At 33.4% G+C, this 13,742-nt stretch overlaps 1 protein-coding gene across 1 annotated transcript in view; it reads right to left on the reverse strand.

The window, feature by feature from the left end:
- The window catches only part of LOC131848577 (dystrophin-like protein 1), a 273,072-nt gene that overhangs the window by 46,090 nt on the left and 213,240 nt on the right, over positions 1-13,742 (reverse strand). Inside the window, exon 6 of the mRNA XM_059198494.1 lies at positions 2,984-3,131. Within this exon, the coding sequence (XP_059054477.1) occupies positions 2,984-3,131 (148 nt within the window). The remainder of the gene's footprint in view (positions 1-2,983; positions 3,132-13,742) is intronic.

Genomic DNA, 13,742 nt, shown 5'->3' on the forward strand with positions numbered 1-13,742 from the left:
CGTACGAATATCCGATTTTGAGCAGCCGCTGGAGACGTAGTCGGCATTAAATTGGAGGTATATATTTTACAGTTTTTAGAAGCAGATACCCAGCTTTCTTGCATTTCTTCTTCTTTAAGTTCTACCTGTACGACGCCAGGAGAATCCCTCTTCCGTGACAATCTGCGAGCGGCCTTGATATCACTTATCGGTTGCTTTAGTAATATTGCTACCTTGTCCACGATGTTTTTTATATTTTCTTGTTCGGTATAAGGAATATTTGAGATTTCAATGTGTCTAGCTACTTGGTGTTGTTCAATTTCTTCTATTCTTTGCTCCATTGCATTAATTCTGGTTTCAAGATGCTTGTTTCTATTTATTAAATCTATATTTTTACGTTGGATGTCCTGAACTGCTTGTTTGCATGCTTCTGCGACTTCCATTACTTCATCCATCTTTTCACTGTGGTATTGAAGAGAGACACGTAGTTCATTGATTTCTCTTCTAACAGCCTTTTCCACTTCTTTTGAAATGTTTTGTAGGAGTTTCTTCATATTTATTTGGTTTGTTTCTGTGTTAAGTAATTGGTTTCCGTCTTCATCAGTGTCATCGTCAGGAACTACGATAGAACTGCGTTTAGATGTTGACCTTTGGCATTCTTGACATGTCCATTCTAGGTTCTCTGACGCGCGTATTGCCGTCAACTGTTTGTTGGAAAGGCCTGAACACAAGGTGTTGAGATGAACCAGTTTTTCACATCTACTGCACTCCAAACCAGGGATTCTTTTTGTTATTGATTTATTACATTTATCACACTTTTCCATAATGAAGGTAGGTAATTAATTTCTATGACAACTTGTATACGTGCGCTCAGAATGAAAGGAAGAATACGACTGATATATGTACAACTATAATAACTAAGAACTTTATGAAAAGAGATAGTACTCGATTTTTTAATTAAAAGATTTTTTTTATTCTAAGAATATTATATTGTACTGTAATTGAAAGTTATTGTAAATGTTTTCACATATAAATTTTTATACATATTTACATATGTCTGTAGCTTGTTGTTATTTTTTTTGTGAAAGGAAGAATAAAGAGTTTCTGATTCATTCATTATTTTAAACGCCTCTTAAGATGTTCAATGGATGCAGTAGTAGTATAATATACACGACAAGCCAGTTGCCTGTCGTCCTTATTATATTTATGTTTGCATTTCAAGACAGATCATGACATTCTGAACCGCTCAAATATAGAATAGTCAGGAAACATGTCATATTGAAGTCAAGTATCCAAGAGCAGCGTACATACTATAAGGTTCACAAGATCTATATAGTCTGTCAATTAAAACTAAATGTATTATATAATTATTATTATAATTATATATATATCCAGTAAAAAAATGCAATTAATAAAGCAACATACAAAGCAGAGTTTGTACTATAAATATCAGATAGCGGATAATCATAGTACAAAATTACTCGACGTTAATTAAGGCACAATATATGATTGTATTGATATTATTGGATTGTCAATACATTACCGAATGATTACTTAAAAATTATATATAAACTAAAACCTCAAACATTTAATTACAACTCTTATTGAATTACAGAATTTTTTATAGTTACAATGTATTCAGATACTTCCAAAGTATACTATTCTGGTAGATGTGTATGCAACATGTTCTATCATTAATATTTCAGTTCGTTATCAGAGATTTGGTAAATAAACATTCATTTAATTGGTTTTGACAATTGACAGACTATGTAGACTTCATGAGTGGTAAGACGCTTTTGAAATGCTAAAATTATTCATAAATAAGCTATCCTATTTCTAAACATAGCTTATGTGTATATTCGTAAAGTTAATAATAAAAAAATGGAACTCTGTGCCGAGCAGGTAACAAATGATGCTGCTACAGACTATAAATTTCACAGAAACTAATAGCGTCTGTAGACAGTCAAGCGGATCACTTAATTTCAAGTTTGGTGTATTAAAACTTCAGTGAACATAATTTGTAAAATTATTAATTTTCACCCTAACATGATTGCAATAAATAACCGCTAATATTGTTTTTGAAAGAAACAGAATGCGCTTGTATAAATACTCAATGGAAGATACTATTTATAAGGTTAGTTATTGAAGACCCGGCCTTATAATGAACATGACCTACCATAATCCACCAAACTTTAAATTTTCGCAACAAAATTCGGGCAGTGTTCCAGTTTATCAATTCCATAACTGAATATCTCAAATATTGTACTTATAGTGTTAATTCTTATTGGTTTGTGAGTGTTAAAACGGGTGTGTAAAATGAAATAATGGTATCATCGCGAGCATTTCGTATTTGGAACATAACAATAACAGTAGCAAACCGTCTTGTTAATGTTTAACTAGGACCGCACTATAATGCGTCAATTATTATTTGTATTTGTTGTACAAGATTGTTAAGCTTGAAATATTCGCTTAGTTCGATGAAAATTCGCAACGAGCCAAACGCAAATTAATTTCGCGCAGCTTGTTTTCGTTTGGCAGATAGATATATATATTTGTAGATACATATTTAATAGAGGATAATGGATTTATCGCAAGCAGTACGTAAGAAGATTAGCTGTCATCTGCATATAGCAGCGTGTGACACAAAAGGCTAACTTAATTGCTGATATATGATATACGTACTTAGAATTATTGTAAGTGTTAATTATAGGTAAATATATTATATTTAAATATTGATAAAAATATTTGAGTATTTATTATTTTGAAATAAAAGTGTTTTAGTTTATAAAAAAAAAAAGTTGTCTATCATAATTTATGGTATAACGCTACATCATAATCTATGATAAGTTTTATAATTATTGTTATACGTAGAAAATAATCCGCTATGTTTATGGATCTGTATTTTGATTTTATAAGGACAAATGGGTTTTATAAATGCTCCGTACATTATGACTCGTAAATATGAATACGTCTTCCATTCTCCTACAGCAGGAGGGAATCAAACCTTTGGAATTTGGTGGGTCATCGACCACCACGTGATCGTCTATGGCAGATGACGTGGATGGTATTGGGTCTTCGGGGGTGTTGATCTGCATTTTGTGGCACACTTCAAAGGCCTGGCCCACAGTACGCACAATTCTCATGGCTTGGCTCTGTGGACAAAAAAAAATAAAACATCAAATATAAATCTATAGCCAGCTACTTACAAGATTTATGTTATTAAAAAAAAAGGTTTATGAGTCCTAATTTATAGCGTTGCTCAAATATGTATGAATAGCTGCTCTGGCTTAAAATCGATTTGTATAGTTTTTAGAATACACAATACTATGTTTAAGTAACGATTGTATTATTAAAATAACTAAAAACCCTAATAAATCATAAATATTTGGCTTTAAATCAATTTGTATAGTTTAGAATACATAACACCGTGTTCAGGTAACAAAGAAAGTAATATAATTGTATTATTAAAGTAACTTATAAACAACGAGCTAGGTCTGGATTCAATAATTGTTTAATTCAGATCTAGCTGTTTAGCACACCGTTATATTTTAAATTTCATTCCTTGCATGGTACAAACATTCGTGTTCTTGAATATGATTGTTTCGGTCTGGATGTTTTCTATGTATATATAAAAAAAAATAAGGATTCATGTAAATCTACTCACACGTTGTATTCGTGAATGGGAGATGGTTGTAGGGACTAGTTTTTTCTTATGGATGACAATGGAATAGTTCACCCGCCTGCTCTAACGGTTCACGCTGGCGGGGCGCTAGTGGAGGATGATAAGATGAGCATGCAGTCAGGTTAGTTAGCCCATCGTGACAAATTCACCAAGAATTTGTCACGATAGTTTCCAGGGGGAACCGCGAGGAGGTGAAACTGACATGGTACATTGTTAGCAATAAGATCATCAATCCACATTACTAACAATCCACTTTCTCCCCTGTAGGGACTGGTTTACTCTGATAACTATAAAATAGGAGATGTTTGTATAAAAATACGTTATTCGTCTATTCCACGTGGACGAGTCGCGGGCACGGTTAGTATGTATATGATATACACTGCGCATAAGCATTCAACCTGAATAATCTCTTTTCATCCGTTGCGTGGTCCGTGCCACATATGAAATGAACATTAATTAGCCATATTTCATCTCCCACGCCCGTCGCGCGTCGTGCCATTTTATCTCCCTTTTGTAAAACGCTATTCGTTTCAACTCTATACCCCTTTTGCTCCCATTATCCTTTTATTTCCGTAGCCCCGCAATATTTTTGGAGTTTAAATTGTGAGTCGTGAAAAGTTGTCATAATTGTGACGTAATAAATATGTCTCCAATTTTAGATAAATTTAAGAATGAAACTGAATGAAAAAATAAAAAGTAAATTATAATTTGCACTGTGCACTCGCCTGCACTGGCGGTTTACGCTGACGGGTCCCCGGAAGGATGGTAGGATAGGATTTACCAAAAATAAACTAACAGTTAATTTTAGTAAACGCAACACTTGACAAACGTATTTTCCAGGCTATATGAAGCCTAAAGTAGCACGGTGATAGTACTCTTTAAAATTTATATGGTTTTGTTATTAGTGTTTGCATCATCTTATGTGTACATAAAGACGGAAAAAAAAACAAATATCATTATTAATATTGATTAAAAAAAATGTTTACAATTCTAACAGCGTCGTTCAGTCCCAAACTAAGCAGAGTTTGTGTTATAAGTACTAGACAACTGATATATATATTGTAAATACATACATAATATAAATGAATAAAATATGTATGAATAGCTGTGGCAGCGAATTCACCCACATCAAAATAGCCTATCTATTAATCCGATGTAAAAGCTACATTACTGTAAAGTTTCATTAAAATCCGTTCAGTCATAGTTATTGCGTGAAAGAGTAATAAACATCCAATCATACTCAAACTTTCACTGTTATAATAGTAGCACGATAATAGAAGGACATGTTATTAATTTCTTCGGTCTGTTTATCCATTTGGTTTGAGATATCTACATAAGAAGTATAGTATTAAACGCAATTGAGTGGACACTGTACAGCTCCCGAGGGAGACCTTGGAATGAAGCCAGAGATTGACAAGATTTCTGCAGTATTCTTGAGACACGGTAAAATATAGTATGATACGGGTAAGCACTTGTCACACCCGCGTCTAAACGTAAGTTGACACTAATATGACGAGAATTTATGAATGCTTCTAAAAACTGGAACATTTAGTACCTGCTTGAGCGATTGATTGGAAATATTTCCGTGTTGTTGATCTAATTTATGTGTTTTTTTATGAATTAGTAATTGCAAACGAATTGTAGGTCCACTTGATGGTGACAGATAACCTTCGTCTATATTTATGAGTAGACTTATCACACTGTCTTATTTCTGGAGTTCACGGATTCTACTCCTCGCCCAGTACATTTGTACTCATGTGTACTGCCATGGCTGTTTTCTATGTACATTACGTGTATCCTCATCTATGTATGTTATGTCTAGCCTTAATTACATTATTTGTGGTCGGCACATTATGTCATCCTCTTCCACTGGTCTATCAGCTGTCATATCTGAACGTACTCTCCTTTTATTTATATCATCTTTCACAATCTATTCATCATTTTTGGGTGTCCTTTCCCTTTTTGTCCATCCACGTTTATATATGTACTATGTATATTTAAAAAATGTATATAAGTATTTATATCGGTTGTCTAGTAATAGATAACTAGTAGTAATAGTAATAGATACGGTAGGGAAAAAATATTTGATGTTCATAAGCGGCTTAAATGTCCTATATGGATGAATGATTTTTGAGTTTGAATTTGATATAAATACTATATACATTTTATATAAGACTAGCTTTTGCCCGCGGCTTCGCTCGCGTTAATTTATCCCCTTGGGTGAGGAATTTATCAAAATCCTTTCTTACGGGATGTCTATGTCATAGTAGCTTTATGCATGCAAAGTCTCAGCCCGATCGATTTAAAATTGACAAAGTTTCATATAAACTTTCATCCCCTGTTTTATCTCTTTGGGGGTAGAATTAATCAAAATCCTTTCTTAGCGGATGCCTACGTCATAACATCTACCTGTTTGCTAAATTTCAGACCGATCCGTCCAGTGATTGGGGCTGTGTGCTGATCACTACGTCAGTCACCTTTGAGTTATATATATTTAGATATTTTATATAAGTTTGCTTAGCTTAGGACTAAATAGATCGTCCTGTATGAAGTATCCCATGGTTATTATTATTATTATTGTATCTGACATTTATACCATAGATATCTCTCGTGCGTTGCATTCTCAGGACTAAGTAGTTATGCTTCGCTACTCTATAATTTCATGCAATTATCTCACGATCGCTGCAGAATACAGTTTGCAAAGTTGGTAAGCTACTTGGCGCAGAATTGGGTGAGACAAAGACATTGCACAAAATTGTTTTAGTGGATACCTCTGTCTTAACTAATTCTACTATTAACTTGCTATATATATGAGCTACCTGTTAAAAAAAACTTTTTGTTCTTTCTTTGAACAATTAATACAACGCCATCTAGACCCAAGTTAAGCTAGCTAAACATTGTGTTATGGGTACTAGATAACTGATACAAATACATAGATATATTTCTTTTCGTAAATACATGCATATTATATTATACGTAGAAAACACACAGACAAACAATCATACTCATGAATACAAATATTTCTGTAGTGCGAGGAATCAACCCGCTACCAACCGAAGTAAGGCGGTGTGCTAAATCGCTAGACTATCCAGGCCATCATAAAGCTAATTATTATTAAGTAAATAATATATTAAATTTTATGTATGTGGTACTATTTAGAGGTAGGCAATGATTATCCATAAGGCAGACTATTGGTAATATTGACTTTAAAGAATAGATTAGAATTGAAGAATTAACATTGAAACACTTTCGAATAGTCCTCATATATTTATTTTTAATCTACAACTCATTCGGAAAGCTGTCTCATCTACTCATCACATCACATACAATTTAATAGGTTTTAAAAGAGTGTTATGAAATTTAAATATCTTTATTCATATAGTTAGAGACATAATAAGTTAAGTTTAACATTTGCTCCGAATGTATACTTTTTAGACGACCTCGGTGGTCTAGCGGTCTAGCACACCGCTTTACGACCGATGGTCGCGGGTTCGATTCCTCGCACGGCACAAACATTTGTATTCATGAGTATGATTGTTTGTAGCGGTCTGGGTGTTTTCTATGTATAATATGTATTTATTTACAAAAAAAAAATCTATGTATATGTATCAGTTATCTAGTACCCATAACACAAGCTTTAGCTAGCTTATCTTGGGTCTAGATGGTGCTGTGTGAATTATCCTGAGATTATTATTATTATTACTTTAATCCGGAAATTGCAGACAAGAAACTCGCCTCCATCGTCTTCCAAATGAGATTAGACTGTAGAAAATGTTCTGATATCTATTTATATAAAACAAAATAAACTGGAAACATAGTTTTTTCAAGCTACGCAAAGTGCCTTTGTAGCACAATAGTAAAATCATTTACGAAGATCCGTTGTATTTCTTTTATATATTTTCTTATACTAGCATGTCACAATCCATTGTATGAGAACTACATTCCAGCTGAGAAAATACAGAAAAACTATTCTATTCTTTTTTACAGTACAAAATATACAGCTAATATTATTGTTTCAATGAAAACGATTTATAAAATGAAAATATGCTTCATCCTTATCCCATTTATTTGGGGTCGGCGCAATATGTTTTCTCTTCCATTCATCCCTGTTCACAGTCATGTCGTGATTCGCTTCCTTTCTTACCATATTATCTTTCACACAGTCCATCCATCCCTTTTTCAGCCTTCCTCTGCCCTTATAATTCATATTCACAAAAATCTATCTCAAATTTTTTAATTTGAAAATAAATCAACTCAACTTTATGTCGGTGATTTCTAGAATCATTATTTCTCTGCGTTCATTCCTGAATTTGGTGCAGCGCAGTTATCCTCTTTTTTCACTGAATACTGTGAATTCTAGAACAGCGTTCAGTTATTTCAATTACAGTATGAAATTTTCTGCTTGTAAACAAAATGGAATGAACAAACTAATATGTTACAGGAAGTTTGCAACTGTACAACGTTTGCAACTAGTTTTTAAATTTAATTTACAAACACGGTATGTGTTTTTTATTCTATTACGTGTATCTGGAATTTAATTACTATAGAACTAAAACGAAGTTATAGTTTTAAATAGTATATAAGACAATTACAACGTCATTTTCCGTACAATAAAGAATTACGTCTTAATTATACGGATACAAATGATATATGAAATGTATTAAAAATTGATGTGAGAAAAGAGATAATCTTTGAAAAGAAGAATAAAAAGATAGCTATCAAATATTAAGTACTTGACTGATGAGGTTATTTTACATTATAATCATCATTATAATCCCATCAAGAGAGTTCAGTACTTTTATACTTATCATCAAAATATAGAAAAACTCTTTTCTCGCTACATGTTATACATTTTTCATAACAATACAAAATTCGAACAGTTCTAACGAAGAAAGAATCATATTGTAGCTAAAATAGATACGAGTTGAAATGACATCAAGACTATACAATCATATACACACGAGTACAAATGTTTGTAATGAACGGAAATCGAACCCAGGCCGTCGGAAATTAAGGCGGTGCAGTGCGATAAACTGAGTACCACTGAGGCCGTTTACATACATCGCGTAAAGTTTGGAAATGGACCTAAATTGCGACCGTTCGATGTAATCATTCAATTTCTCGAATAGCGAATATAATAAATAGTCGTTTCGAAGCTTACTTCGCCGAATAATAGGCGAGTAGTGAATAACTTTGACACTGACTGATGGTTGAACATTGGAAACGCCTTCACACATTTTACCTGAACGTAGTAATTTGGTAGTTTGCATCAGTTTCACGTGGATCTATGGGGTCTAAACCTAAACCAAGTTAAATAACGTAGGTGACGCACAAGGCTCATTTTTTTTTTTGGGATGTTTAATGAAATGTTGCACCCGCTTGCGCTAACGGTTTACGCTGGCGGGGAACCAGTGGATGATGATAAGATGAGTATGAAGGTCAGGTCAGTTAGCCCATCGTGACAAATTCACTAGGAATTTATCACGACGGTTTCCAGGGGGAACCGCGTGGAGGTCGACCTAACATGGTACATTGTTAGCAATGGGAATTACTAGTTCCCATTACTAGCATTCCCCTTCCCCCCCAAGTCTCATATGGAGTCAAAGTTCAAAGTAAAAAATATAATGAGCCGTATTTTTGGACATCATCGAGTCACTAACTAGGGGGGAAGGAATTTGTAAGTAATGTGCGCTGATTGTGATTGTGTGTGTGATGAGATTGCTAGCCATATACCATGTCAGATTAACCTCGACACGGTCCCTGGAAACTAACGTGATAAATTCTTGGTGAATTTACCAATAGGCTAACTGACCTGACCTCATCTTATCATCCGCCAGCGTAAACCGTCAGTGCAGGTGTGTGAACCATACCATTATCATCCATTAAGAAAAAGAAGTCCCTAACTAAGTAGAGCCTGTGTTATGGGTACTAGATAACTAATACAAATATATAGATTTTTTTGTTCATAAATATATACATATTATACACAGAAGATACCCAAAGCGATACAAACAATCCTACTCATGAATACAAATGTTTGTGCCGTGCGGAATCGAACTAGCGACCCTCGGACGTAAAGCGGTGTGCTAGACCGCTAGACCACCGAGGTCGGCAATTATATAAAAAAGAACACACCCGAAATGATCATATAAACACTGAAATATAACTAACTACAGTCTTCAGTAGTTTTTTTCTACTATAGCTTATGAAAGTACAAGTGGCAAATTGTTTGATAGAGTATTACTGAGTTTAGTATGACCAATCTTTCATTACTCACAAAATGCCGTCATACTTGAAACTTTATACTTTTTTTTTCTAAAAAAATCGACTGCTTCTATTATAAGTGCGTCACTATTGTATATGCAGTTCTCTTTATATTTTTTCTCGCTCTGTATATGCGAGTTGCATGTCAGTGTGGGTGTGGCAATATATACATAAACATTGATTATGTAAAGTGTGTTTGCCAGAAATCACGTAGATGTACCTACTAAACGTATCATCGGTGTACGGAATATTAACTCATTGCACGTTTACACGTCTGTACGAATTTAGCCCTAGAAAACAAATACGATAAAATTAATGATTTAATGATAGGTTTAATGTTTTTTTTTATTGACGGCCTTGGAGTCTAGCGGTTTAGCTTGCATTTACTTTCGACGGTCGCAAGTTCGGTATAAACGTTTCTATTCATGACTATGATTTATATGATTGTTTGTATTGGTTTAACAAACAGATAGATAGACAAACAGACAAAAATTGTATAAAATGTTATTTTGGTATATGTACCGTATTTACATTCCTATGCATGTTGTAAAAAACGGTAATTTTAATATTATAAACAGACACTCCAAATTTATTTATATATATAAATGCATAGATAGTATGGAGAGAAGATCCTTTTTCGCTTTCTTAAATTGTCTGCAGCATTTATAGAATCATAATTATATGTTATTGTTATTTTATGTGTTATAGTACGAGAACATTGTGGTATAGTGGTTTTCCTCGGAGAATTATAATATCGCGAATTCTAGTCTCGTTGACACCAAAATTTGTCAGTCACTGGAAATACCATAAAGAAATTATATTAATCCGAGATACGAAGGTAAGCTTATGTCTGATATGCATATGGTAAGTTATTCTACGTAACTGATTACAAATTTATAAATTTATGTAAAATATATAGGTTTATAAACACGATGTTCGATGTAGTTTTTTTGTTCTATCTTCCGGTTTACTGACGCACAATACATTATATATGTATATATCATATGAGTATATTTGCACTCTCAAATTTTGGCTGGAAGAAATGTTGCCAGCATTAACTCCGGTTTTTTTATTTTTAAATTTGAGCGCGTTTGACAGCAATCTCGCTGTTGATGTTAAGTGATGATGTGGTCTAAGCTATTATTGTATAATACTTATATAAAGTTTAAATAGTGTTTATTTAAACTTTGTATCATTCTCAACTGACGGCATCGGGGTTTAGCTGTTTAGCACACCACTTTACTTTACTTCCGATGACCGCGGGTTCGATTCCTCACAGTGCCAATATTTGTATTCATGAGTATGATTCTTTCTATCGGTCTGGATGTTTTCTATGTATATTATATTTACAATAAAAAAGTTGTCTAGTACCCATAACACAAGTTAGTGCTTAATATGTGACTAGATGTTGCTGTGTTGGTCATTTATACATTTTCATTCTGTTATATATAAGTCTTAAGTGCATTGTGTTAATTGCCCAGGGTCATTTATACACATATGTATTTTATTCTTATTATTATATTACTAGGCAATTGTAAGTAGCTTTGACGTGGTCTAGTGTTTTGAGTAGTCATGCTCACTAAAATGTCCAGACTTGGGGCGGTATGGTGGGCCGGGTCATTGGGCTCCCTAAAATATGGTCGAGCGCAGTGATGGCTGGCTCATCCGTCATACTCGTGAACGGGTGCTGCTTGTAGGGACTGGTCTGCTCTAATCATTGATTAGACTGATTTCCTCTTATTAATTGTTTAACCAGTTGGTTATATATTCAATATTTTTTCTATTTGAGTATTTAATTGAATTAGTGCTAAATGGTGGTTTGTATTCACACACTTAAACTTAAAAATGTAAAGTAATAATAAAATTATTTAAAAGAGCAACACGCAACTTTCTTGCTCGTTCTTCTTGTGATGAGCAGCTTTCCGAACGAGCGGTAGATTAAAAAAATGTAATGACTATTCAAAAGTGCTTCAATGTAAGTTCATTTGAATAAATGATTTTCTATTCTATTCTATTCTATTCTATTATGTTGTATAAATATTAAGTATTAACCGATTAAAATCTCTGTAATTTACTGTGCATCTGCCGTTTTATAAACCACAACCCTTCGGTCTACAGCTCAGCCGGTTCCTACATCCTTCCACATTCACAATGTACATCTGTTTTGTTAATCTTTCATCTGATATTCTTTCCACATGCTTGAACGTAACGTGCCCTTTCAAAATTATACTCCGACATTTTTATATCCAGTTAGTACTTACGTAGGTACTTATTCCGTATAATGAATTTAATATATTAAATACTTTTTTATAAATAGTTTGTGTTTTTTTTATTAATTAATGCATTAGCACTATTAGTTGATTATTAATATCATTTATTTCAATTAATTTCCGGATTATTACAATTTATTAATATACTAGCGGACCATACGTCCCGGAAATGCAGCGCCACTACCGGATGAATATAGACAGATTAACAAAATAACATCGAAATCGGTCCAGCCATTTAGGAGCAGTTAATTGTCAAACGACACGTACCGAAGAACTACAAGAAGAAGAAGAAGAAGAACGGAAAGTGGTTCTTATTGATTAGTGTATTTATTTTGGATATTTATTATAACCACATTATGTTAGAACATTTCTTCAAAACTAGGTTAGTAGTTTTCACATACTTAGTACATAATCTACACGCTTCAGCTATCTGTTCGCTTAGATCTTTTAAACTACGCAATAGATTATAATTTAGTTTTTTTGCAATAGATAGAGTGATTCAAGAGGAAGGTTTATAAGAATAATAAATGTACACCTGTGGGAAGCCGGGTAGCTAGTATAATATAAAATATCTATTACATGTCAGAAATGACTACGCGTGTTAAACAAGACAATGATTTCCAATACCAATAGGTACAAGCGCAATCCCATTATTAATCATAAAAAAAACCACAACCAGTGTACTATATGCATGTCATGCAATAAAATTTCATATAATACTAGTTGACCCAGCAAGCGTTATATTGCCATATAAATTAAAATCACTATTAGAAAGCAATCGCTAAAAGTATGGGTTGGTAACAGAGGGATGAAAATTTAGGGTTGTAACTATTTTAAATAGGGGTATGAAAAGTAGATAGTAGCTGATTCTCAGGCCCTATGCATATGCAATTAAATTCTCAGACCATATGCCTGACGACCTCGGTGGTCTAGCGGTCTCGCACACCGCTTTACGTCCGATGGTCGCGGGTTCGATTCCTCGCACGGCACAAACATTTGTATTCATGAGTATGATTGTTTGTATCGGTCTGGGTATTTTCTATGTATAATATGTATGTATTTACGAAAAAAAATTATCTATGTATTTGTATCAGTTGTCTAGGACCGATAACACAAGCTTTAGCTAGCTTAACTTGGGTCTAGATGGCGCTGTGTGAATTGTCCTGAGATTATTATTAAATGCATAAAATTGCATAAAAATCGGTAAAGCCGTTTCGGAGGAGAATGGTTACTAAACTTGTGACACGAGAATTTTACTACATATATAAGATTTATATGTATTAATATAAAACAGCTTAGTTCATATATCTATGCCCACCTGTAGATGTTCTAGGTCAGTACCAAATATTCATTAATTTGTTTATATTGTGTTATACTATATTTTAATAGGAACAATATAATGATATTGACATAATACTGAGAAACACGTAGATACCTACTGGACAGCTTCCAGCAAACAGAATACCACTTACGAAATCTATTCACATCAATAACATATACATATATAAGTAGGTTGATATTTTTTCATAAACTATGAAAACACAATG

Source organism: Achroia grisella, unplaced genomic scaffold, assembly GCF_030625045.1.
Source record: "Achroia grisella isolate CSIRO2021 unplaced genomic scaffold, CSIRO_AGI_Agris_v1 utg5633, whole genome shotgun sequence".
NCBI classification, from domain to species: domain Eukaryota; kingdom Metazoa; phylum Arthropoda; class Insecta; order Lepidoptera; family Pyralidae; genus Achroia; species Achroia grisella.